The sequence below is a fragment of the Neomonachus schauinslandi genome, chromosome 3 (assembly GCF_002201575.2).
Source record: "Neomonachus schauinslandi chromosome 3, ASM220157v2, whole genome shotgun sequence".
NCBI classification, from domain to species: domain Eukaryota; kingdom Metazoa; phylum Chordata; class Mammalia; order Carnivora; family Phocidae; genus Neomonachus; species Neomonachus schauinslandi.
Genome location: NC_058405.1, coordinates 189,718,273 through 189,744,088, shown reverse-complemented (window position 1 = coordinate 189,744,088; position 25,816 = coordinate 189,718,273). Strand labels below are relative to the sequence as shown.

The window sequence follows — 25,816 nt, the reverse complement described above, 5'->3', positions numbered from 1 at the left end:
TGACCCTAGTCTAACCTCGTGGCTCCACAGGGCTGCCGTCCCTCCCTGACGTGGGGCCATTCTGCAGGAGGAGGTAGGTCGAGGCAGAACGATGCTGTGGGCAAAGGTTCAGCCAGGACCTCAGCTCCTGTCCAGTCTCTCCTGGGGTGGCATGGTGGGGATGAAGCAAGGGAGAAGGAAAGGCCGGCAACTAGTGCAGAGGAAAAGGAGGAGGCTTGGGGATGGCATTCCACAGCCAGGCCTGCGCGCGGGACAGGAAGAGCCACAACCCACTGGAGACTCTCAGTCCGCTGAGACCAAAAGCATGCTTCCTAAACTCATCCCGTCCCAGGCGTGCTATTCTCATTTCTGTTTCCTCAAAAACTCCCCAAAGCGCTAGCCACAGGGACCCATAACTGAGGGGGGAAGAGTACCGACTTCATTTCTCCCTTGGCGGAGGACACAGCTTGCCCCAGATTGGCCCAACATGCTAGAGGCATAAATACCCCCAATCTAGAAACCTGGTTGGGAGAGAAAGGCAGAAAATCCAGGCAAGAGGGATGGCCCCATATGAAGTGCTTTTTAACGAAATAAATAATTTTTAAAGAACAACATTTTTAAGCTCCCCCGCCCCAGCCACATTAGTGATTTTCCACAACCAGCCATTGTTTATAAAGGGTTAGTACCCAGTATAACAACCCGGATCCTCCTAGTGATCTTTCCTTCCCTACTTTCTCTCTGCAGGAGATACACGGAGGGCCCTTTCTGGTTCTGTAAATCTCTGCTCCTCTTTGTGCTCAGCCTTTCAGGGCGAGTTCTAGCAAGTACAACTCAGTTAATCATCGCTTTCACTGCCCGTTATTGCTTAAAAGTGCACACACATACATTTTGTTCTAATGCGGTTATCTCTTGCTCAGATTTTGCAAGTTTAAATTTGAGGTCGCTGATCTGTCTGTTGGCATCCCCTAAAGGTTGAAAGAGAAGGAAAATTTGTTAAGCTCTTGGGCTTTTAAAATGTTAAAACAATAATTCCTGGGATCCAAGCCCCTACTGAGTACTTGGCATGCAAATCTGGAAGTTCTGGCCTGTGGCCCCACCAGGGGGGTGAGGGGTGGGGGGAGGGGTGGGTTGGGAGGGCTGAAGCTGAGATAGGAGAAGGCACTCTCTCCCTCCATGTGCCCAGGCTGAGCAAGTAAGTGCCAGGCAGGAGAGCCCCTCCGGAGCACAGAACACAAAGAGGTGGTCGGGGGAGGGGAAGGGGGGAGACTGCGGGTAATTTTATCTCCCTTTAAGCCTCTCTCTAGTTTACTTGTATGGAAAATACCTTCTAATTTTTCCATACAATCAGCTGATCACAAGGCAGTGGTATCCAGCATGGAAAACGCGGTTTCTCACAGTGCATCATAGGGTGGTAACTTGGTGCACGTTTTGGGGCACCTTTTCTAGTCCTGAGGCTCAGACAGAAACATCCTCGCTCTGCCCACCTGCCCATCCTCGTTCAATCCCACACAGAAACATCTTTGCACTCTTGTGCTCAAGGGCTTTTGGGGGCCAAGGGGAACGCCGGGCGTTCTTTGCCATGATGGTTTTTCTCCTGTAGCCCAAGTATAATACACACAGGACACTTAAAGGGTTTACTTGTTTACAAGGATGGACATTTACTTTGCAGATCCATTACATGCATGTCTGTCCCATTTTCTAAGACATCACTTCCAGGGTGCAGGTTGTCTAGCTTGCCATTCTTCTGTCTCTCTTCCAGCTGTCCTTTGAGTTTCTTAATCTGAAAACACCCACCAATAAAATATGTGAATTTCTCTATTCTAAATGAGGCCGGAAGTTGAGCATAGAGCCTATGGCACAGGAAGCGGTGTGTAGAGGAAAAACCAACACCCCATAAATACAATCGGATGTTGCTGTGGAGTTATTTCGTGGGTCTCCAAGGTGCCAAAGAGATAGGAGTTACGTAATTAAGCACAAGAAAAATGCAGTAAATGGTTACAATCCACCAGCCACCACAGGGAGTCTCTCACCTTTAATAACCAATCCAAATAAAGAGATGAACAACCTTTGGCCAGTTGGCACTCTCCCCAGGAAGTAATAGCGTAATGGGTGAAAATGGAATCGTATTCACCGTATCAGGCAGAAATTATTTTGTAACTCTGGGTGAAAAGTTATTTCTAAGTTTGAAATTCCTCTTGAATTCAGGAGGAGATGGTACATACATAACATGCTTTAAACGTTTATCTCAGAGTTAGTCAGTGCACTTAGTCACCTTCGAGTTATTCACTTAGAAGCTGGGCAGGGCCTTCTGGAGCCTTCCAGGCCCAGAAGTAGTGTCCTCGAGGGCCTAGCCGAGTTGTGTCTCCCTCACAGAGCCCATGCTCAGGGAGCTGGCCTCTGCAGGGCTCTGCTCTCCCTGGCCGTCAGCAGCCACAACCGTAGAAAGTTCCGGTGTCTGATGGGCAGTCTCCCAGCCCTTGTCCTGTTAACCTCCGACCTCTGTGGACCCTGTGGGAGCCCCCGCCCCCCAACAGCCAGCACAAAGCAGAGCAGAGCCCCAGGCACACGCTGCCCACTGTATGCCGCGCTGCTCTAAGGAAATAGGTACAGAATTAGGACGGATACGTGTTTTTAAAAGATCACAGGATCCTCAATGCAGCTACCACACTGAGTGCTTTCCCCAATTTTGAGAGCAGCCTTCAGCGGAACTGTAAGCAGTATGGCAAAATATCTTTGATTAGGCTTATGAAGGAGACTGGGAGGAATTGAGTTTCCTCAGAACGTGACTGTGGAAGGACTGAGTAACTACCCTGCACATAAAAAGACCAAACAGGACAGCTGGTTAGTGTTTCTGGAGGTGGAAGAACGTGACGAAGGTGAACCACAAGTAAAACCACTTTGATCAGCTGCAACAAGGAAATGCCTTCTGGAAAGAGGTGCTGATCACTGAGGGATCCCAAGACCAACCTCCCTGAGCCAGCAGCAGTCAGAGACCTGGTGTCTGGACTAACTCAGTAAAGCTCCTGCCTCTCCATGGTTATTCTAGCCCCTTCTATGTAAATATTTGTTTTAGGCAGCAACTGGCATAGAGCGAACCACATTCGGTTCCATGGCCTCGAGTCTTCGGGACATCCTCTCTGAACCTCACGTGACTTACAATGATAGAACTGGTAAGGACACAGGTTGGCTTGGAAATCGCTTTCAGGCATAATGCATTAGGGTTTTCCCGATAAAGCAAGAAGTTAAGTATGGGAAGGTTCTCGGGCTCAGGTGCTGCCGTTGGGGAACTCATAAAGTAATAAAATGATTGTTACCTGTTCCAATAAGCATTCCCGTTCATCAACAAGCTTTTTCAACCTAATATCTAAAGAAATCAGAAAGATAGAGGTTGAGGTGAATCCATGTAGTGCACCGTTCAGCAGCATGCTAAATCGAAGAGTGAGCATTCAGGTTAGTGAAACTAATGATGAAGTATTATACACGTACCACAGTGAATGAGGCCACACACAGGACTGGGGGAGACGTCAGCCGAGGGAGAGTGGGTGGGGTCAACCTCCCACAACATGCTTATCTCGTCAGGGGCAGCATCCGGCTGCATGCAAACAGGCTAGTCTTCTACTTTGGGTTAGCATGCAAGGGATCTAGGGCCAAACCACACTGCAACACAAGATCTCACAGGCTTCATAGTTTAACATCATTAGCAAGGTACAAACACACGGAGCATCGCGATTGCTATCAATGGCATTTTCATTATCCTTGACTTCCCAAGGTCACGGCCCAGAAGAATGGATCTTTCTTTTTTTCTCAGAGACTCCCCAGTGCCACAGCTTTGACTATATGTTTACAAATCAGAGGTCTGCGGACAACACGTCCGCTCCCCTGCTCGTGCGGGGCGGGTATTGTCCGGAGAAATGCAGTAATGCTGGGGGTTTCTGTCACCCCTGCCACCCGGGACACGGAAGAGTGGCATACACAGAAGCCTTTCGAAATCCCCCGGACATTTCTCTGAAGGGGTGTCGAGTGATATAATCTGTAGAGTGCAGAGGAGGAAACCAAAGCTTGGGGGGGCGCAGTTTAGGGGTGTGGGCAAAACCCTACACCAGTTTAAAGGCCAATCAGGAAGAGGTGGTGGTGACAGCGATGCTGATGGGTACTGCAGGGTCACCCTGTGCCAGGCACGCCCGAGCAGCTGCGCCTTCACCCACGCAGCCCTACAGGTGAGCCCTGCTGCTTTCTCTCTCTTCCACAGGCGAGGGCCCGCACCTCTAACCACTGCACTCCTCTGTGGCTCCAGATCTAAACCCAGAGCCTGGAGTCGGAGCCAGACTCCTGGCCCGAGACTCTTTCTCCTGAGGGCACTGTGCTCCCACATGGCGCAGCTCTGATTCACCGTGTGAAAAAGGAAATAATCTGTATAAAATGCACTTGTTTCCATCTAAACAATCACCTATCTACATTCTCATCCGAGTTACATGCTTTCTCTAACTGTTCTTCCAAGCACCCCACGGTGTTATTTTGAAAGGCATAACCACAAAATAAATTAAATCAGAAATGTCAAGCGTAACATAAGATAAATTTATGATCCTCTGGAGTTCCATTTTAATTTATACAGTCAGGTTGCTTCCGATAGTTTATTCTTTCTCTTCTACAAGCCCATCCAACACTCAAACATCAATGTCATAAAGCCAGCTCTTTATTCAATATTACTTTTTATTTTATCTTATATTCTATATACAAAACCCGTAGGCATCCTAAGAAGCAATGGGTATGTCAGAAAGTGATCTTGAATCTCATCTATCTGTTGTACAATTTTATTATTATAGCGTTTCTATTATATCCTGGATAGCAAGTACAAAACAAACGTTAAGATGTAAGAATGGAGCTGGCCAACAAATACAAAATAAGGGTAACATGACCTTCACTCGTATGGTGAGAATATGAAAAACACAGAAGTGAAAATTTTTTTTTTTTTAAGATTTTACTTATTTATTTATTTGACAGAGAGAGACACAGCAAGAGAGGGAACACAAGCAGGGGGAGTGGGAGAGGGAGAAGCAGGCTTTCCGCTGAACAGGGAGCCTGATGTGGGGCTCGATCCCAGGACCCCGGGATCATGACCTGAGCCGAAGGCAGATGCTTAATGACTGAGCCACCCAGGCACCCCAGAAGTGACATTTTAAGGGAGAAAAGTTTTACAGCAGAATTGGAGAGGAAGTTTAAACTACATCGTTTGAAGAGAATGGAAAAAAAGAAAGCCGCGAATTAACTGGATAGGAAGAAAACGGGCACTACTTTTGTAGTTTTAAAAATCACCAAGTCTGATTTGTGGAGCGCACAGCTAGCTGCTCGTCGTCGAGACGCTGACTGCCTTCCTTCCCCAGAGCGCTGCAGACCTACCACTGCCCTGCATTTAGAAAGTTCCACTGCTCATCGCTGGCCTATAATCCCTGATGATAAACAGACATAAACTATTCATTTAAGGCCACAATTGCAGTGCTCAGAAACAAGGCAGGGAAGAAAATGAAGTCACAGTGTATCAAATTTAGTTTTCTCTTATACGGAGAAGAAGTCAAAATGACTTGGCTATGAAAGGATTTCAATTTTTAGAAGTCTGGCTTTTCTGTGTTAAATTCCAATAAACGTTCTCTGGAACACATGTCCAGAGGCCCGTGAAATGAGAAGCACTTATAGTGACGAGGTCTGAGGACAGTCCCCGGGGGCAGCCAGTGCCAGCAGCTTTGAAATTCTCTGAGCCCCTGTTCTCCTTGGTCTTCCTTCTGGCCTGCACCTTGTCACCTCACCTGTCCAGGGACAGCAAGGCCAACCCCCAGCAACGACCCCAATCACTAAGCCCTCCCTCTCTGCACTGCTTTACCTGGATCTGGCCCACAGCCCTGGAGGGCAGGTTCCACCTCCATTTTCAGAAAGCGAATGAGACACAGTGCGGGTGAGTAGCTGGCTCGTAATAACACACCCTCAGGAGCAGAATTTTCATTTTGTGGGTTAATTTCAGCCATCGTGGGCCTCAGGCTTCCTCTCCCAAGGCTAGAGGAAAATCACCTCCTCTCCATATTGAAAAGATAGTGAGGGGGAAGCTGAGGTCTCTCAAGGAATCCTCTCCCGCCTTGCACTGACTTTGTCTGATTATAATCCATGTGGGCTGTTTTCATCATCCCCGGGGCCAGCCTCCCACGTCAGGAGAGCACCTCCTTCCTGCAAAAGGCAGAAGAGGGACAGGGTTTTTCTCCCATTTACAGGGCCCAGGAGGGGTGTACAGATGGGTACCGTACATGCCAGCCACCGCCGAAGCCGTTCACATCTTGAAAAATACATATGTAAAATATGTATATATGTGAACAATAGGTACATATATGTAAAATATATGTAAATAATATGTAAATGATATGTAAAATAATATGTAAATAGTGTATAAAAAACATAAGGGGCATTGGATAGGGTAAAAGGGAAAGAGTGATGGGCGCCTGGGTGGCTCAGATGGTTAAGTGTCTGCCTTCGGCTCAAGTCAGGGTCCCAGGGTCCTGGGATCGAGTCCCGCATGGGGCTCCCTGCTCAGTGGGGAGCCTGCTTCTCCTTCTGCCTCCCTCTCTGTCTCTGTCTCTTATGAATAAATAAATAAAATCTTTAAAAAAAAAAAAGGGAAAGAGTGAGGGTTTTTTTCTCCTGAAAGACAAAGTTTTCTCTATATGATCATCACACTGATTAAGCATGTATTCTAATGTCACGTAGGCATGAACACCCCTTCCTTTTGTTCCGGAGCCTGGACATTTGGCACGAATCTCACTGCTGTGTTCCCTTGTTTCCATGGCATGCTGTTCAAGGTGGTCTCCTAGGAAAGGGGTCTACCGTAGAAAACAGGAACCCCAAACTGCATAGAACCCCAGGACTAGCACTCCAGGGTCCTAGTGACAGTAGAGATTTAAATGTTCAGGTCATTAGGTTTTCCGTTTGCTGGAAACGCTGAATATTAATAGAAAGTACTCAGTGCGATACATCTCATTTCTAAAAACCCTTGAAAAACATGTTACTAAAGAGCATCAGTTAGGGGTGTGGGCAAAACCCAAGGACTGCACACGAAGCAGTTACTGCTTCTCCACCTTTGTATATTATCAAATAAGAACCTCTAACTCAAAATTCTGTGCCTTTTTTTTTTTTTTCTTCTCACTTCCTGATTCTCAGCTGTCCACTTTCACTAGAAGCTGGGTCCTTTCCGCTCATCCACTGGCACAGTGCCTTCCAGATATGAAGTGATCAAAACGTCTATTACTTAAATGGATGTGTGAATAATCGAGATGCCTGGACAGCGAACGTGAGGGACATGAAGTATGCCACAATGTCCTTAAATGTGCTGTTGAGTAACAGAGGAAAAGACCTTAAAATGGCTTGATGATCTCACCGTCCAGTGAGCTGGGTTACTGAATCATCTCCCCAGGGGCCTCTGAAAGTAGGAATGAGAGCTCTTTCTGACGCCCATTCCAGGCTGAGTGCGGCTTTGCTAAAGTTAGAGGCATCCGCTGCCTCCTTTCAAGGCCTTTGCAGCCCTCGGGCTGGAGCCTCTCTAGCAAGCCTTGTAGTTTTCCACTCACGTGGCCCAAGTGGGGACGGTGTATCAGTCCCCTGCTTCAGGACGCTGACATGGGAGGAGTCAATGCTTACTTGCCAATTTCACCATATCCTTCACAGCATTCTTAGAATTGGCACATGTAAGCAGAGCAACAGAATGGAGAGCCTTCTTCGCTGGGGCTCCTCACCGGAACCACAGACCACAGGATATTCTATGAGGGAAGATCTTCCCAGTTCTCCCCAGGAGGGCACAACACTCCGGTCTAGGTACCAGGAGAGACGTTCATTCATTACTGACAAAGCAATGAGTCCTTCACACGACACAGATTGGGAATTAGCAGCCTGGAAGTAGGCGCTACTTTGAAGATAATAATTACGAGGAACAGTAGCCGAAGTCAAGTAGCCCAAAGAGTGGAATCACAGGCTTGTGAAATTATAAAATGTTTTTATTTCAATTACATAATAACACTTAGGCTTGCCTCAAATTTTATTGAGGTTTTGGTCTTTTTTGCACTCAATTATACCTTGTAACAGTGACATGAATTCATATAATCTCATAAAGTGTCAACAGCATTCATAATGTACAGTCCTTTGTGATTTTAGTATTTTACAATTGTTTTTTTAATTTAACTTTACAACTATTTTTAAAAATGCTTCCTTGTATAGAAAATATATATTTCCTTCAGGAAGACCAAATCAAGACTTTTCCAATAATATATTGAGATAAAACAAATGAAAATATTTATACCAAAATACCAAAAGTGACCCAACTATTTAAAATATCCTGTTATAGTTCAATTAGCAGTTTGCACAAGAATGGTACCTTCTGTATTTTTCTTTCGAATATAAGACAAATAGAAAGAGGAGTAATTTAAAGGTTAAAAAAATAAATTTTAGAAATGGTCCCCCTCCACAAAAACTGCATTAGGAAGTGCAATTTCAATGTATGTCTCTTCCAGAAACAAATTAAAAAAAAAAAAACTTTGTATAAAATGACTCTGGTACATAATCAGCATGAAGTGAAGTCAAAATCTACAAAATAAATTCAGGTATCATCAACAATGAGATCAAAAGTATCGGTTTGAGATAAAATACTTATATGAGGTAAAGGGAATTAAGATCTCCCAGTGCTTTAAGATACTTGTTTCTTATCCCTAACATGATTAATTACTGTCCTAAGGTGCAAATCTTATCTCTCAGTGACCTATACACTATTTGGCCATTTATCTCCTTTTAAAATAAAATACCATATAGATTATATCGTACACATCAAAATCAAATATGAAAGGACATATATTTGAATGAAGACACATTAATTTAAGTATCAACTATACTCACAAATCTCAGAATGCCATTTGGTCATTTCAATTGGGTGCTGGTGTATTTGGTCAAGAATATCAGCCTAAGGCAAATGCTAAAGAGCTTTATTCGGATTGTAAGCAGAAACACGCAGTGTCCGTTGTCTAACACGGCCGGAATGTTCTCCGTTAGGACTCCTACTGATTACAGGTGTGTCTTTCTTTCTAATCTGGGTGATAACCCTAATGAGGAAGAATGCGTCTACAAGTAACAGTCTATAATCCAACGTGGTAGATAGCTCGGTGGTTGATTGTCCTACAGTGCATCTATCTCAATGTGGAACGTTTTAGGAACCTCACCCGTGGAGAGAGCAGACGAGCCTCTGACAGCTGGGCTTCGTGTCCAGTCCTTGGCCCCTGTCCACTCACGACATGGTACAGTCTTCCTTGCTTCTGCCCTTCTCGCATCCGCCTCTCAGCTCGTCCCTGCCTTCTGAAATGGAGGCTCCCAGCTCCCCTGTAGGTGCTAAGTCATCGTTTTCTACGACCTTTTTGACTCTCTGACTAGGCCCCCCTGCCATCTCATGCTGCTCTGTACTTCCTGTTTGAGGGGCATCATCACTGTCCTTGAAGGGACCTTCATTCTCCAGCAGGGCACCGCCAGGCACCGCTCCACTCCCTGGTTCTGGAGGACCGCTGTGAGCGGCGCCATCTTCTAGAATGGCTTCCTCCAGCTCCTTATCACTGGCACTCGTGCCTGACGATGGCGCGGTGTCACCCCCCAAACCTAATGTGCCCCCATCAGCTGTTTCCTCCCCCCCATTAGTGTTTACATCATTATCTTCTCGGTTAAATTTTGCATCCAACTCAATTCCAGGATTTTCTGGACAGTCAACATTTTCACCACTTCCTGCTACACTTTTCTCTCCTGGACCTTCAGTTACCTCATTTTGTGCTTCTGCACCTGGTTTTTTGTCAGGAAGAGCTACCTGCTTGTCTTCCTTCACCTCACTTAAATCTGAGTTCTGAAATGTTAACTCTTTCTTAGCATCTTTAAGGGTTTCTACAGGCACCGGTGTTTTCTTCTTCTTGTTTTTCTTCTTCTTGTTCTTTGTCTTCTTCTGTGATGAATCCAGTGCCTCTCCCTGTTGGTCATTCTTTTCTTCCTCGGGCTCTTTCACATCTAGGGGCTCGCTTTCGGCATCTGCCACAGCGGGACCTGTTGCTCCCTGCAGGCTGCTTTCTGCCTCTGGACAACGAGGAATGTTCTGCACTTCTGTCTGGGTTGGCTTCTCGTCCCTCAACCCCCTTTCCTCATCCTCCTTTTCGTCATTCTCCCCACCTACCGCTGTGCTCTGACCTGGGAGCTCCTGGGGCTCAGCAGCTTCCTGCTCGGAGAGCTCTTTGTCTAGGTCATGCCCTGTGCTTGGGTCCAGCTCTGTGGGGGCTTCTACGGCACACTTTTCATCATGACTCACGTTGTCATCGCTGTAGGTTGGAGGGCCGGAGGCTTCTGTGCCCACCTGCTCCCCGAGCCCCGTTAGCCCTGCCTCCACCACGTCCTCTGTGGGGCTCCCACCTTGCTCCCCAGTGTCTGCGCTGCCCAGCCCTCCGACTTCAGATGGTTGCAGAGAGGCAGATTCTTGACATGGCTTTGTGCTACCCTCTCCCAAGTTGGTTTTCAAGTCTTCCTGGTTTTCTGCAGATTCTTTACTGTGGTTTTTAATATCCAAGGCATCATAACTGTCCTGCCCAGTGCCAGGACCTGGGATTTCACCATCACGCAAACATTCGGACTGCTCAAGGGAAGCCCCAGTCCTATCATCTGGTGTGTTTATGACCTCATTGGACTCAACCTGCTCTGTATTTTCAAGGAAGGAAGCGTTCTCTAGAATCTGGTTTTGAGCCTGCTCCTCATTCGTGGCATCTGCTAATACTCCTAGGGAGGGGGCACTGTCTTCAGAGGCTTTCTGGTCCTTGGCATTTTCACCAGGATGGAACACCTCTGTGTCCATACACTCCTGTGCTGGGTCCTCTTTGTGCTGTTCTTGCTCAGTATTCTGCAAGATTTCTTTTTTCCCCACATTCTCCACAATTTCACTTTTCACCTCCACTTCACTGGCTCTTCCTAAAAGACCATTGAGAAAATTGAAGGGACCCCATGATGTGGTGACCACTTAACATACATTACAGCGTAAACACATGTTCTCTCTCCCACCCGACCCCATTCCTAAGGAGAGAGAGTCATCAAAGAATCACACGGAGCAGAAGCCTTGGCCAGGTCTGTGCGGCAAATCAGTCATTGCATCAGCCAGCGTTCGATGCGCGGAGGCTGCCGCCACCATCTCGAAGGCGAGAGTGGCTGCTGGTGCCGTCCGGTGTGAACTGGTTTTCAAAGGTGCAGTTAAGTTTTAACAAATAGAGCTCTGGATCAGGCAGCCAAACAATCCAAAATAATGGGTTTAAGAACGACCTGAAGCTCGTTTCTAAATGCACAGCCGGACTACTCATACTTCTTTGTCTGTCAAACTGCACTGCGCGTCACGTCACATAGGCCTAAAACCACCTTCAAGTAATTTTTAAAAGAAACCTTCACTCCACCTTAAGAAACTCAGCCTCAAGGTCAGTCTCAAGGAAGATACTAACTTGAAATAGCTCACGTGAGGTGAAAAGAAATCCACCCCCCACCATCTAATCACTGTGCTCCTGAGAAAGCAGCCTGGTGCCCTAAACTCCTCTGCCCCACCCCGCGGGGTCTGGTGGGAAGGCGAGCAGGTGGCAAGTGCTTACGATCAAGATGACCACTGAGTCAATAGGAAGTTAGTCATCCACTGAAGAAGTACAAATTAAAAACATGCTATGACTTTGGAATGGACGCTTACATTTTAGAGTCTCCAAACAAACCAACCCCCGGCACATCAGATGCCATGCTGCTGAAAGGCAAAGCCTGATAATTTTACCACACCGTGGTCTCCGCAAGTGGGTGCGCTTACCCCAGAGAAAATGGGAGAAGTAGCATGGCTTCTAGTTAGTTTTGCTTCACCCTTTAAAGATGTCCATCAGTGAATACGTTTTATAACACACACTTTGTACTGATGAATAGTATGCGTATATATAAATTAAAAATACACATGTTGGGAAGTTCCCACAATTCTCTACTGATAGGGATATGCGATCAAAAAACATTTGGACACCACTTAGGGAAGTGATAGTTCTGGTTCTTTAAGGGTTGGTTTCATAACGGTTAACAAAGATTTATAAAACATATGTTTGAACAAGAGCACCATGATCAAATTCCTAGCTGCTCACACAGCTTATAGATAGGTAGGATGGAAACAAATCAATTTATCTTCTTTTAGTAACTTTTAAGCAATCAAAAGCGCCGTGTCCCTTTAGGAATCATCAAGATAATGAGGTACATCTCCCTATGAAGCAAGTCCTGAGAAGCTGGGGCCCACAGGTTTCTACATTTCCATAAATTAAAAAAAAATAAGATGAAAGCTTCTCTATGGAAATTAGAGACATGGGCTTTGAGCGTATTCCAGCCTCACTGTAGAGAGCAGGAATGCAATGGGTAATAAGGGACAAGTGAGCCTTACCTGCCGGCTGCAACTCCAGGCTGCACCCCGGATTCAGAAGGCTTATTTTATCCAAAAGCCAAATATTATGACCAATATTAATCGGTGAATCTTTTCAGATATTTGCAAATTGTATCAAGTATTCTTACAATCTACTGGATTCCCCAATTTATATTCTTTCAGAAGCAAAAACTGACGTACAAAGGAACATCACCTCTGACAAAGGGGAAGGCACCCCTTCACCCTGCCCACACTCCCCACCGGGGGCTGCCTGTCCGCCTCGCCCCTCCCTGCCCCGGCCCGGGGCCACTGAGCGGTAGCCTGAGAACGGCACCCAAGACATACTCTGTCACAAGCCCCCATCTGCTGTCCACGGCACCTCACACCCTCAAAACACTTCACAGTGTGTAGGATGTGCAGTGCTGGCTTGGAACCGAGGTTAACTATCTTACTTTACAGCCTCTGCTATTCTGATCTTTGGAGAAGTCTGTAACGGAGTAAGTTAGGAAGCCATCCTCGGCCCATGGCGGAGGAGAACCAACTAGCACTGTCAGAACTGTCCCTTAATTTCTGAGACGATTCACCTTGCATTCACAGTTTCACGTGGTGGCTTTGAGAAGCAAGAGAAATGTATTCCTTAGCCATCAGTGGTGAGCACTGCACAGAGATGCACACCAGACAACACACGTGAGTGACCACATCGTGTGGCAAGGGAGCTCCCCAGAAGTGGCAGGACGCATGGCATGCTGTGTGAGTGTTAATTGATCAGTGATGATTATGTCAACTCTAATAATGCATGGAAGGTGAATCGATGCGGACTAGAGGATGAAAAGACCCAAAGGAAGGTGAGCACTTACCTAGCATCCCATCCCCTGCCGTCCTGAGGGCGTTTAACTCTTCTTTCGTTATCTTGGAAGGACCTTGGTGTCCGACGTCATTTAGAGTGTCTGAAGTCTCTCCATTAGTAGCTAGCCCTGAATTTAGGACTATTCCATGTTTCTGGGAACAAAAACAGACTCGTTGTAATACTGACTGATACTAGGTTAAACTCTATTTTATTAATAATAACGAAAAGGAAGCTCTTTTTTCCTGAAGTTGAGGAAACAGAATCAGAGAAGTGGTAGACACCACACTCATAAGTGTCCTCTCAACACACACAAATCTGGGATGTTTTCCTCCACGCTCCAGTCCACATCCCAATGGGCTGGTGATGAGACACTGTCGACATGCATCCTTTTTAACTGGAGGTAAGGGCCTGCAGGCCATCACAGGGTACTGCAGCATGCAAATCACAGCAAAGTGACCTCCCTTTTAAAACCCTGGTTGCATTCTTTAAAAAGAGAGACAGAGATAAAGAAAGAAATACGTGCGTGTTCTGAAAGGAATAAACACAACTTATGTTAAAGAAAGAATACAGAAGTGGCTAGAATGTTTGGTATCTTCAAGGGAAATATAATTCATCCTCACTACACTGTGAAACACTCTAGGAACAGTCACACTTCACATGGCTCACGGACTCACTTGCTACCCCGTGCCCACAGCTCTCTCCTTGAGCTTGGAGGAGGCCCCCCCAGTGCCAGGCTCACAGCCCTGGGAGAAGCGGTGATAGGAACCTCTCCCTCTGGTTGACTGCTCTGGCCTTGACGCCTGATAATGAGCAGCTGACCCTGATCTGTTTCCACTGACGATCTCAGAATTTGCCACGGCCATACCCTCTTCTCAACACTGTCTCCTACAATGTTGATTACCCACCCCGAGCCCGTTTTCCTTCACTTGGTGTCCAGCCAGCAGCTGAAGACCCCTTGACGTGGCGCAAACAGGACGTGGAACGTTCCTCAACCCACGGGGTCTCAAAGTCTAATTCATATGAGCCTCCCCCACGCCACCAACCAGCTGGAGAAGTCCTTAAATTTGAGCCTTTAATATAAAGAAACACACACATTGTCTAACTTGGAGTAATGTCCTGGAGAATATATCAGTGGGTATGAGAAAAAAATGTAAGCAGTATATAAAAAATGCTTGGAAATCAGAGTTGCTTTCGAGATCAGATACGCTTGTGAACATCTAAAGGAACGGGCAGACCCGACTAAACCTACGTTCATTCATTTCATGGGTCTCTTCGGTGTCAGTTAATCGAAGATTTGAATTGATTAACAGAACTCACATCAATGACACACAACTAATTAACACCAGTACACACACACAGTCATTCTTGAGAACATGGATTTTTTTTTTTTTTAACTATGCTTTGGCTTCATACCTTTAATTCCTCTTTCAGCATGACTACTTCTTCTCTAAGATCATCTCGGTCACTCCTTATGGAATCAAAGAACTCTTTCTGCCTCTCTAAAGCCTGAGTGTGAGCAGAGCAAAGAGAGAGAGAAGTTTGCACAAGTGAGCAAGTGACTGAAGCGAGAACAAGGAGGATTCCGCTACGTAGAACACCGCCAGAGTTAAAGCACTGTGTAGAATGTGCTTCAAGATACAGACAAAACGCAAATGCTAAGCTTCTCGTGAATTTACGGCAGCCAAGGAACGCTGCCTCCTGCCTCCTGCCTCCTTAAAGGCACTCAGAGGCTGCTGTATGTGCACAGCTTTCCAGCGCAGTGAGAGAATGGACACAAGCCATGCACCCATTCAAATGGGAGATAAACGAGGAAGAAGAAGAAATGCGTAAGAAACCCCAAGTGACGACTTCGACTATTCTTCTACATTGATTCTTGGCGTTCGCTGTCGCAGAGGAGCATGAAGTGGTCCTAAGGCAAACACACGTGCGCACGCTCGCCAAGTCCTAAATGAGTGTGGATGAGGATACAGAAGGGAAAACCAGCACAGCCTCCCACGGCACATGCACCGACGCTGTGCTCCAACATCTGGAGATCTGCATCAGAGCCGTGCAGGATGGGCTGCTGTGTTCTGGAAGCCATTTGTCATTGGGAAGCATGGCGGTTACTCTAAGTGGGTTCTTGTCTTCCTACTCGTCACTCCTAAAGGCAGGTGGGCTGTGGTTGCTTTTCTTGTTAAAGGAGAGGGGCCTGGGGCCTCCACGGGGACAGGTCAAGGAAGGAACACATGGGCACAGCACCCGCCACCTTGCAGCTTCCTCAAATGCCTTCAAGAAAGGCCCAGGCCACACCGGACAGAGAATCCGAGAGGCCCGAGCCTCCCCACGTGCCACCTGCCCTAGGGTGCCTCCCTCACTCCTTGTATCTCAGGCTGCTGCTGGCCCGCTCGGTGCAGGCTCAGAGCCCAGTTAGCGTCAGCAAGGTGCCCACCCCATGTTGGAAGTGCACTTCAAGTTCAGAGTTACTGTGAGCTTGAGTAAACTAGTGTATTCTCCATATTATCAGTTCTGTGTCATGTGGGGGCGCATGCATGCTCACACAAGCGTTTCTGCATCTGCTAGCGGACTGCCCCTTTGAACAGTTTCACAGACTCGGGAGTCCTACCCCTATCTTCTTGTCTTTCCACTCTATTGTTTCCTGAAGATCAGAAATCTCCCTGATATAACTCGCCTGCTTCTGCTGTAGCTGTCGGATTTCCTGAGGAATAGGAACAGATAGAAAGAAAGCAGATAAAGGGTTAAGCAGGAAGACAAAGTGCAGGGCTCCATAATCCGAGAGCGGTGACTGCCCGTGAGCCCACAGACACGTGTGGAGGAGGGTACCAGCCCCATTTCCTGCATTAGCCCGGGTTCGCCTCTGAATGCCGGAACCTTTTCCTCGGCCTCAGCCTCCAGCGGCCAGAGAAGCAGGACAGACTTACTTACAGGCACTAGTTCAAGTTCTGATCAAGTTAAAAAGTTAGAACCAGCCCTGTATCAGTTTCCTATTGCTAAGGTCACAAGGTGCCATTAGTTCAGCGGCTTAAAAACAACGTGAATTTATTCCCTTATAGCTCTGGAACTCAGAAGTCCAAAATGAGTCAATGAGTCTGATGCACTAGAATCAAGGTGTGGGCAGGTCTGGACTCTCTTCTGGAAGCTCTAGGGGAGAACCCATGCCCTCCCCGCCTTTTTTTTGGCTTCCAGAGGCCACCGCATTCTTTGGCTCTTGGCCCCTTCCTCACGTGGCACCAGCCTTGCTACCCCACCCCCCCACCGTATCTCCTCCCACTATGTCTCTTGCCTCCCAGCATAAGGAGCCCGTGATGACAGTGGGCCCCCAGTTAATCTAGGGTCACTCCCCATCACAAGGCCCTTAACTGCACCACACCTGCACCGTCCCTTCTGGTGCATAAGGTGCCACATCCACAGGTCCCAGGGATCGGGACATGCACATCTCAGGGGGCCATCATTCTGTCAGCCACGCCTCCCAAAACAAACACAAAGCCCCCAAAGAATGAGAATCTTCACCAATGAAAGGAATCATTTTCCTTAAGTGAGGCACGGAGAATTAGCCTAAACTCTCAATTTTCGAGGAAACGGTTAACTCTCGTAATGAAGCCCCCAAATACTCCTAAGACACAGAAGGAAGAGCAAACGAGGGAGCACTACTCACCTCCAGCAATTCTTCCCGCTGCTTCAAGGCCTCCTTCACTTCGGCAAACTGGAACTGCAGGATGCTGTGGGCGTGCTTTTCCCTCTCAAAATCCTACAAGGGAGGGAAAGAGCATGGACGTGGTGACGGAACCACACTCTTTCAAGTTCACGTCCCCATGACTTACGCTGACCTTGGAACAAACTACCTATTATCACGTCATCACGATTTTCAAGGCCTTTTCAGCAGCACAAGCCCACTTCTCTGGACTTTCTGATTTCCTGTAAACTTCCCTGTGGACCTGATGCATCAGACAGGTGCTCCCTGAATCTTACCAGGACGGCAGGGCCCGGCGGGGCGGGGAGGGGGGGCCCTCTCCAGGGGGGCTGTCTGTGCAGGGGGCCTGGAGGAGGCAGCTCTGTGAAGGACTTGGGTTGGAACTAGCCCTGATTTTGAAATCAGACAAGGAATACGCTTTAGGATAAAGAGAGGTAAATATGGTCTACTTTGGCAAGCTTATCTCATTAAGTGGATGGCCAACCCTGTACCCCAGCGCCCCCACTCCAGGGACAAAAGCACAATACTGCACAATCCATGAGGATGGTCTGGTACCCAACAGTTCAGGACAGCAGGGTATATACCTGCCAGGCCGGTCAGGGGGTTAATCTGGAAGGGACATGACCTTCGCTTCTCACCCTGGCCTCACCTGCTCACCCACTTTCTGAAGTTCGAGGGTGACCGGTCCCCTCCTAGCTGTGACAAGGGCCTGCCTATCGGGCTCTGCTTGGTCCCTGTTCCCCAGCTTGGAACAACATTCCAGGATCATCCAAATCCTCTGGAATTAGATTTGGGGGTTCTTGGTCTACTTCCTGATGCCTGATTGAGGACATCCTAGGAGTGTTTAGGATGCATCAGTGTCCTCCCCACAGTGGGGTCCACAGTGAGCATCTGCTCCTATAACTGTATAATCTATGTCATCATCAGGTCTCATGGGAAGCTTCTCCTTTGTTTCAGAGTTTAGCTCTCAGGAACTTCATAAATAAAATTCTTCTTTAGCTCCTAAATTCTATATAGTCAAAGAAGGAGACCTTTGAGTTGCTAATGGCACCTTGGTTTTAACCCTTGGGATTTAGGGGATAAAGCCAGTTAAAAAAAAAAAAAAGGGACACAAATTAGATTTTCTGTTTACCTCAGCAACTCTGAAAAATTGGACAATATCCTAGGGTTTGATAGACCAACTCCTTCCTAAAACTGAAAAACAAGTATTCCCTGCTTTATATCCCACAAAGAACATCTAATTAGTCTTTTGTCATTGATTGCAACATAGGCTCAGACTTCTTGCTGCTATCATAATTAACTTAATTTAACTTAATGAAGGTATGTAATTCTTAAATGGAATAAAATAAATGAATATATTTGCAACTGGCTATTTCTCGATGCTGTTAAAAGATAACAAAATAAAAATCCAGAAATGTATCTTAACAGGAAATTATTATTTTTTAAAAAAGATCTTTTTATTAAGTCATCTCTACACCCAACGTGGGGCTCAAATGTATGACTCTGAGATCAAGAGTTGCATGGTCTACTGGCTGAGCCAGCCAGGTGCTCCAACAGGAAAATCCTGAAGCACCCAATTATGTCCATCCAAACATGTTGGTTCTTTGTAGGCTTGTTTTTTCCTGGTTACAACTTTATCTTACATGCAAAACACACAATGTTCTCCCAGTAAAATTGTCTCTAGTTTACAGAGTGAAATTGTGCATATTAATATTTCAAAGCCCTCTGCAAAGAGCATGGCATTCTTATTCACAGATGTTTGAGCTTCCCGGACAAGTGGAGAACCGCTATCTACACACACACACACACACACACACTCTCTCTCTCTCTCACCCCCCCCCCCCCACCGTTCTCTCTCATGCTGGCGCTTACTTTGTTTTTCTCATCGTACTGCCGCCTGGACTCAGCCAGCTGCTCTTCAAGCTCCAGCAACATGTCCTTCAGGGTATCGACCTGGTACAGGAAGTTCGTCTTTTCATTGTCCAGCTGAGCATTGGAAACCATAGCCTTCTTATACTTCTCTTCAACTTCTGCTAGTGAGTCCTGCAGAAACCGTGTCAGGTTTTTGAAATTGTATAAGAGAACAAAAACAGAGATTAGCTCAGTGGTCTTTGAAGAAAATAAAAAATAAAAAACAAAACCCCCCCCCAAACTAGCCCTATTTTTAGACTTTATTTCTTAGGGCAAATGGATCAGGATAAGAAACACACGGTAATTTCAAATGCACAGAAATTCCCCCCTTCCAATGGGGTCAAGTCGGTTATTAACCACTCAGAATATTAGTTATTAACTTAGAAAGTTAGTTCTTAATTGTGTCTGGGAGGAAGACGGCTTCCATGGCCATCAGCACAAGGGAGACACGTGACGGGGAGGCTGTGGGCCGGACCCCGTGACCTGACCGCGGGACTCGGTGGCGCCCGTTGCAGCAGCTTGGGCCGTTCGACAGGTTTCGGAAGTAGTCCCTCAGGAAATGTGACCAGAACCCTGGCAAGAGCCAGGCGTGTCAGCTGAGATAACATGACACCTGCCACTAAGTGCCGGCTGCCCCTGTCTGGGCTTGTGAACCAGGAGAGGATTAGGTGGAATTTTAAGTTTCGACCTACAGGACGACTCAACAAGCTGTGCACGTCTCACTGGGTCTGTCCGGGAAGGAGAGAGGGCATTTCTTTGGAAGGACAGCCCCGGGGAGAGAGGCCTGCAGAGGAAACACGCCCTCCTGCGGCTCACACTCTCGCTGGCCAGGCAATGGAGGGGAGCAGCAAGTTCGTCCCCAAGCACAGATCAGGGGAAGGGGACCCCAGAACAGGGAGGGTGAATCCCTGGGGGTGGGAACCACCCGAAGCTAAAGAGAGGTGGGCACTGCGTGGTCAGGGCCTCTGAGGCGGCCTCCCGGAGTTCCGCGCTACGCTCGTCTGCACTTGCGAACCAGGGTGGCAATTTTAGGTGGGACCCGTGGCTCTTGGGCTGGTTCGGTGACCCCCTTCTCACCACACATTCAAAGTCAACCATAACTTCCCCCTCTCTTCAAGGAGAGGTGACAAGCATGCCAGGGATTAATTTGTCATTTTAAAACCAACATGGCCTCTGGTTGGTGCCCCTGTGATAGAAAACTCACTATGCTGGGGGTCCTTTCTGGGAACCTGAAGAAGAAGTAACAGGCTTGCCATCTATTGCTAGATCCACAGAGAACAAGGTCCTCAACTACCCACCTCACCACCGAGGGATACGGCAACTAAATTTCCTGGTTGGCACACGGCAGTGATAACCCATTCTTACAGTAGTGTCTGTTTGCTCAGATAAATCCGAGAGGGTGCACGTTCGGACGCTGCTTCAATTAGTGAAACTTTACAACATGCAAGCAAGTACTCTGGGTGTTTCAGAAGTGTGGCAATAAGGACAGCCTTCCTGGTACACATCCAATGCTTTGAGAAGCAAATTAAGTGAAGCATTGTTTGTATGGAGCGACTACGGACAGTGAAGAAAAACCCCCAAACCCCTCTGCAAGCATACGGTGCACTTCTGTGGGAAGTGAGAAGAAACCTGGGTGTGGGCCGGGTGAAGAGGGTGAGTCAGAAACATGCATCAGGAAGTGTGTTAGTAACTGTTTCTACTGAGGGTTACAGGGTTCAGGTCTCGGTTCAAAAGCTGCATTGGGGAGACCACTCAGGGCACAAAGCCATGCCCGTGTTCCTGCCACCTCGGATTCTGTAGTCTGGAGGCTCTTGAGAGCAAGCATGCAGTCTGTGTGTCTTCTTTAGGTTTTCTGAAGTTAAACTGGGTTAATACCATCAGCCCACACTTCCGTAAACTGGTACCTTCATCTCTTTCAACCCCTGCATGTATTTGCCTTCTACGTCCTGAATCTGGTCCTTTAACTCATTCAGTTCCTAGGAATTGGCAAAAAAGGCAAATGACATCGGGGGGAGAAAAGTGAGCACGACCACAAAGAAAGAGAAGCCGTCCCCTAAATCTTTTCTACTTCTGGGTCGTTTCCCTCATTTGGGGAGTCTGGGCAGTGATTTTCTTTTCTTCTTTTTTTAAGTGTTGAAGGAAAATAAAATGAATTTCAAAATCACAAAGCTTAAAACTGAGGTCTATCTCATATGATATTGTCACAAAATTTTACAAAATGCAGGTCTATATCATCATATTTTTGCACAATTTTATAAAACAGACAAAGGAGGTTCCAAAAGTGGAACAGGTTCTTTTACTCATATTTGATAGTTAAAACTCAGGCTCTTTGGGTTGCTACCCGGTGCTAGATAGAGGAAAATACTAAAGGTGGGACTCAGCAGAGCTCCGTCCCTGCATTTACAGAGCTTCGCGTCTCTGCTCCGCACTCCTGGGGCCTGGTGTCTGGTCTGAGCTAGACTCTCAATACACGCTCGCTGAGCGAATGAATGGTGCTCTCAAGACTACAAGCAGAGACGAATCAGGATTGCAGCAAACTGCACTTTGATGTAGCAAAGGAATGGGCAAAGAGCCGCTGGAGGCCCAGGGAGGGCGCGCGGACGTTTTAGGAAGAGCGACCCACAAAAACTGTCCTTACAAAGCACAGGACTCTGAAGGCACTCTTAGGGAACCTACATCCCTTCTCTGACCTCCCTGGCAGGCGGTCATCGAGCTTCAGATACCACCTGCAGCGGGTTCCCTTTTCACCAGTTTTAATTAATAGAAAATTCCTCCCTCAATGAAGCCAAATCCCATCCTTGATGTTTCCCCCTCGGGCTTTGGCTCTGCTCTCCAGAGGACAGCCAGTCCCTTGAGGTTCCTAATTACTTTTCCGGACAGTCCTGCCTTTGTCTCTTACATGCTCAGAGTGGCCCCCATCGAGTGGTGAGCATGGAGCACAGAATGCTTGCATTCCGGTGGGACGAGAAAAAAAATCACTAAAACACAACGATGATCTATTCGAGGCATAGTGTGCATACTACAGATAGAAAGGAGGAGCATATTCTAGGCAGGGGCGGGGGGACACTCAAAGGGCAGGGGGGTGTTGTTGGGAGCAGTGAGTAATCTGGTGTCCAGAAAAATGGGAGACTATTCCAGAAAAATGGAGACCACCTGTCTGTGCACGCCAGGGAAGGAGCTGAGCACCGCAGGGTGTGTCCGAGAGCCCAGGGAGCGCGGAGGGCACGGGTCTGCCCAGCCGGGGTGGGCGGGCAGGTGCAGCTTCCTGTGGGAGACCCTTACCTGAGCTGGTGCTGGTGTGACTAGAACATGTAGACATGGGGGAGACTGGACCCAGAAGAAAGATCCGGAACTTTACAAACTTATGCTCGAAGACTGATTTTCCTAAGAGGCTCCTCTAGGTCACAAGATAGGTAGGCAGACTTACCTTGATTTCCCTAATGGACGCCTCCGTGTCAACAGAGATGGAGGTGTCCCCACTTCCCCTCCGAGAGGTCCCGCCCAGGGAGGCCAGGGCGGCTGCAGACAGGCCGGGCAGGCTACGCGAGCCCTGCAAAGCCACAAGGACCGAATGTGATTTCAGGCAAAACCAGAGCCCCCTGCAAGTCTACTGTATGTTGTCAAATCTCCAGGGGCTTATGGAAAGCAATGAAGAGAGGTTCACTCTGAGGGGCCTCATGGAGGCCTGGGAATTAGTCTGGGTCAACCTGATGCTCATGCCTAGGCCCACAGTGAACGCCTCTGCTCTTCGCGGGCTTTAACACCCACGCTGGAAGTGGCTCCGGGGGACCCCCTGAAGGACGTGGTGCCGCATGCATGCCCTGTTCACTCAAGGGTGAGCATCTTCATTCAAGATTAACCAACATATTCTCTTGTCAGTTTCGTCCATACACGTTGGGTCCCTCGCGGTTTATCAACAACACAACATAAAGGCTTCCAGAGATTCCTTACCTTCTCGGTGAAATCTTTTTCTGGTCTCTCTTCAACCTGTGGAGGAAAATGGACAAATACGAAACAGTTAAGAGCATTAAATGGATAATATGGGTTTAGAGGGTAAGATGGTAACAGGACATTAGCTTCCTTTGTAATTTAAAAACCGCTTTGCCAACGAGGCCCACGATCCGCTTCTGCCAGGCCGTGCCGGGCACGGTGGTGCTCGCAGGCAGCTCACGGTGCCACCGTGAACTTCACCGGGTGGTTTTTCAACGTTCATAATTTCCACGGGAACACGACGTCTGAACGACATACACACCGACCGCAGAAGATCCTAATCAGGGATTTGTGAATGAACCGAATCAGCACAGGTTTCCTTCACAGCTTCCCACAGCCCTGCATGTTGGTCCTGACGGGGGGAGGGGAGGGGGGACGATGACAAGCTCCAAGCCTGTTCCCCCCACTGTTACCATGGTTACAGCCAGAGAGCAGGACCAGGCCTCTTGCTGCCTGGGTCTCTAAGGCAAGAGGAAGCAGCGGAGCCCATTGCAACTTCTCCTACTTCTCCTGAATAATGGAGCCGAAGTGAAGATTCTGGTTTAACCATCTTGGGATTGATGCCCAGAAGTGGGGAGCTGGCAGGGGGGTGAAGGCACAGGAGAATCTGCCAGGTGAAAAGTGAGACCCCAGAATCTGGCTTTTCACGTGTCTCTGAGGCTGCTCTGTCCCTTCTTCAGGCAGGACTCTCGGGGGACCCAGAGCAGCCTGTGGGCCGTAGCTTCGCCCCCAAGGGAGACCCTGCACCTCGAAGGGGTCTGGGGGCCAACAGGCTGAGGCTGACAATGGTGCCACGTCTTTCTTTGCTGAGCATCCCACAAAGGCCAACTTTTTCTTTTTTCTGCACATTGAGGGCTCCGTTCCATAAGCCCATTGGGAAGGTCACAGACGGTGAGAAAACCCCACGCCCACTTGTCTCCAAACCCTCTGGGGAAGCTGACAACTAGCACGTCTCCGATCCTCTTTCCTGTAGCTCAGATGTTCTTAACTCTGACCTCCAGGGAGCCAACTGCAGACCACAGCTCTGCCTCAGTAGACCCGGTGGGCAGCCGGGGCTCGGCAGGTAACCTCGCACATTCAACCACAGACAGTCTGAACTCAGGTCGAGGAATCCCAACAGAGCTGGCTGGGAGGACATGGCAGAGTGGCTCACGGACACGAAAAACAGCCCACCACGAAGCTGGGCTAGGGAGAGCATGAGGATGTGGGGCTAAGCACTGGTCGGGACACCGCAAAGTTCTGTGAAGACCAACGCTCCCTGTCTTGTGCCCACCCTGGGTCCACAGTGGGCTGGATGCTCAAGGCCTCACCATCCTGTCCCCACTAACAGCTACCTTCTCTCCTCCAAACCCATCACACCTTCACATTTCTCTTCGAGGGCAGGACACCTAAGGCAAATAGTAAAACGAGACCGCAAAGTGTAAGAGCAGATCAGCCAACCAAGTGGCTCAAATGAAATTCCCACAGAATACTCCATTAATCCAAAAGAAGGTACTTTTCAAAACCAGCTCCTAGCTCAGCCAAGCTCAAGGGTCTCCTACTCGACAGGTCCAAGTTCAGCCCCGGGGTCTCATTCCCAAAGCCACTCCATGCGGTCTCCCCGACAAGGCCCATACTTGGGTCTTCAGCAAGAACCCCCTATTTTCATCTTACTGGTCTCCTTACTGTCCTAAGAATAGAGAAGAAAGGAGAGCGAAGAGGCCATATCCCTCAGGCTGGTGGGATGGATCCAAGAACAGACTGGCCTCACTCCCAGTTTGTTAAATAAGCCCTGGGTGGGGGGGCTTTGGATGCTAGTCCTGCCCCGCCCAGAGGACTCTCCTTTCCACTTGCCACGGCTGGCTATCCTCTGAGAGCCCATGCCAGCCCGTGCGTCTCCCGCGAGTTTCCCAGGCAATCTCAGCCTGCATGTGCCCTTTTCCACTGCTTGATGTGGACCAGTGACAGCCCATTAAGGAGAGCTCACTCTCCAACTGTGTGTCACGCCTCCTGCCGTTTGTTGGCATGTGTGTTTGGTGTGTGTAAAAACACACACCTAGAATTACTATTCTTTCTAGACGTGCATGCCACACCAGCCTGAGCAGACGCTCTGGGGGGCGGAGGTGGCCTTCGGTCAAGATGGTTCTATCTCCTCGTCCCTGGCAGAGCCCCAGAGAGCCCTGGGCCAATGTTCTTACTGTGATGATTCCAGCACTTCAAGTGTGGTTCTTCTCTCCACTCGGGAATGAAAATATTCCTGAAAACTGAGGAAAAGCTGACTATATAACAAATGGTCTGCAGGGGAATCAATGTATTAAGTCTCCTGGGCCCGAGGCCCTCACTCCCTAGAATCGCTTAGTTTGCAGAGCACGTATTCATGAGATGAAAAGAAGGAAGGTAATGTAACTACTGGTCAAATACGAAGAGCCAGAGTCACCGACTCTCAGTTACCGCCGAGAAGCTGGCTGCTCCTTGCCTCTGTGGGCTACACAGAATCTTTCCAAATGCTGGTCAGCAGCAGGTAAATATTCTGTATACAAATGAAAGTCCAGAAATCCACCTACAGAGATATCTGTGCCCGTAAAAGAAGAACCCCACGTTTTTTCAGTATTTCTTGTGATAAAGATGAGGAAGAATACAGACCAGACCTTGTTTCCCTCGATACCATCAACGTAAATATTACTTCTGTAATGGGGCGCCTGGGTGGCTCAGTCATTACGCGTCTGCCTCCGGCTCAGGTCATGGTCCCAGGGTCCTGGGATCGAGCCCCGCATCGGGCTCCCTGCTCCGCGGGAAGCCTGCTTCTCCCTCTCCCGCTCCCCCTGCTTGTGTTCCCTCTCTCGCTGTGTCTCTCTGTCATATAAATAAATAAAATCTTTAAAAAAAATATATTACTTCTGTAATTTGCAAAACATCAAATAAGGAAGAAAAAAACCTAAAGCCACAGCTAGCTCTTTAGTTTTCA

At 48.0% G+C, this 25,816-nt stretch overlaps 2 protein-coding genes across 2 annotated transcripts in view; both read right to left on the bottom strand.

Annotated features, from left to right (window-relative positions):
- The window catches only part of LOC110570949 (leucine-rich repeat flightless-interacting protein 2), a 149,171-nt gene that overhangs the window by 2,849 nt on the left and 120,506 nt on the right, over positions 1-25,816 (bottom strand). The window contains exons 12-22 of the mRNA XM_044913631.1: positions 22,834-22,869; positions 22,310-22,432; positions 20,787-20,858; positions 18,844-19,014; positions 16,936-17,028; positions 15,886-15,978; positions 14,697-14,789; positions 13,294-13,435; positions 3,294-3,343; positions 1,642-1,759; positions 865-944 (exon numbers count right to left, since the gene is read on the bottom strand). Of these exons, the coding sequence (XP_044769566.1) occupies positions 865-944; positions 1,642-1,759; positions 3,294-3,343; positions 13,294-13,435; positions 14,697-14,789; positions 15,886-15,978; positions 16,936-17,028; positions 18,844-19,014; positions 20,787-20,858; positions 22,310-22,432; positions 22,834-22,869 (1,071 nt within the window). The remainder of the gene's footprint in view (positions 1-864; positions 945-1,641; positions 1,760-3,293; positions 3,344-13,293; positions 13,436-14,696; positions 14,790-15,885; positions 15,979-16,935; positions 17,029-18,843; positions 19,015-20,786; positions 20,859-22,309; positions 22,433-22,833; positions 22,870-25,816) is intronic.
- On the bottom strand, positions 7,991-11,134 carry LOC123324340 (leucine-rich repeat flightless-interacting protein 1-like). Its single transcript, XM_044913775.1, has one exon. The coding sequence runs from the start codon at positions 10,871-10,873 to the stop codon at positions 9,284-9,286; it is 1,590 nt and encodes a 529-aa protein (XP_044769710.1). The 5' UTR covers positions 10,874-11,134; the 3' UTR covers positions 7,991-9,283.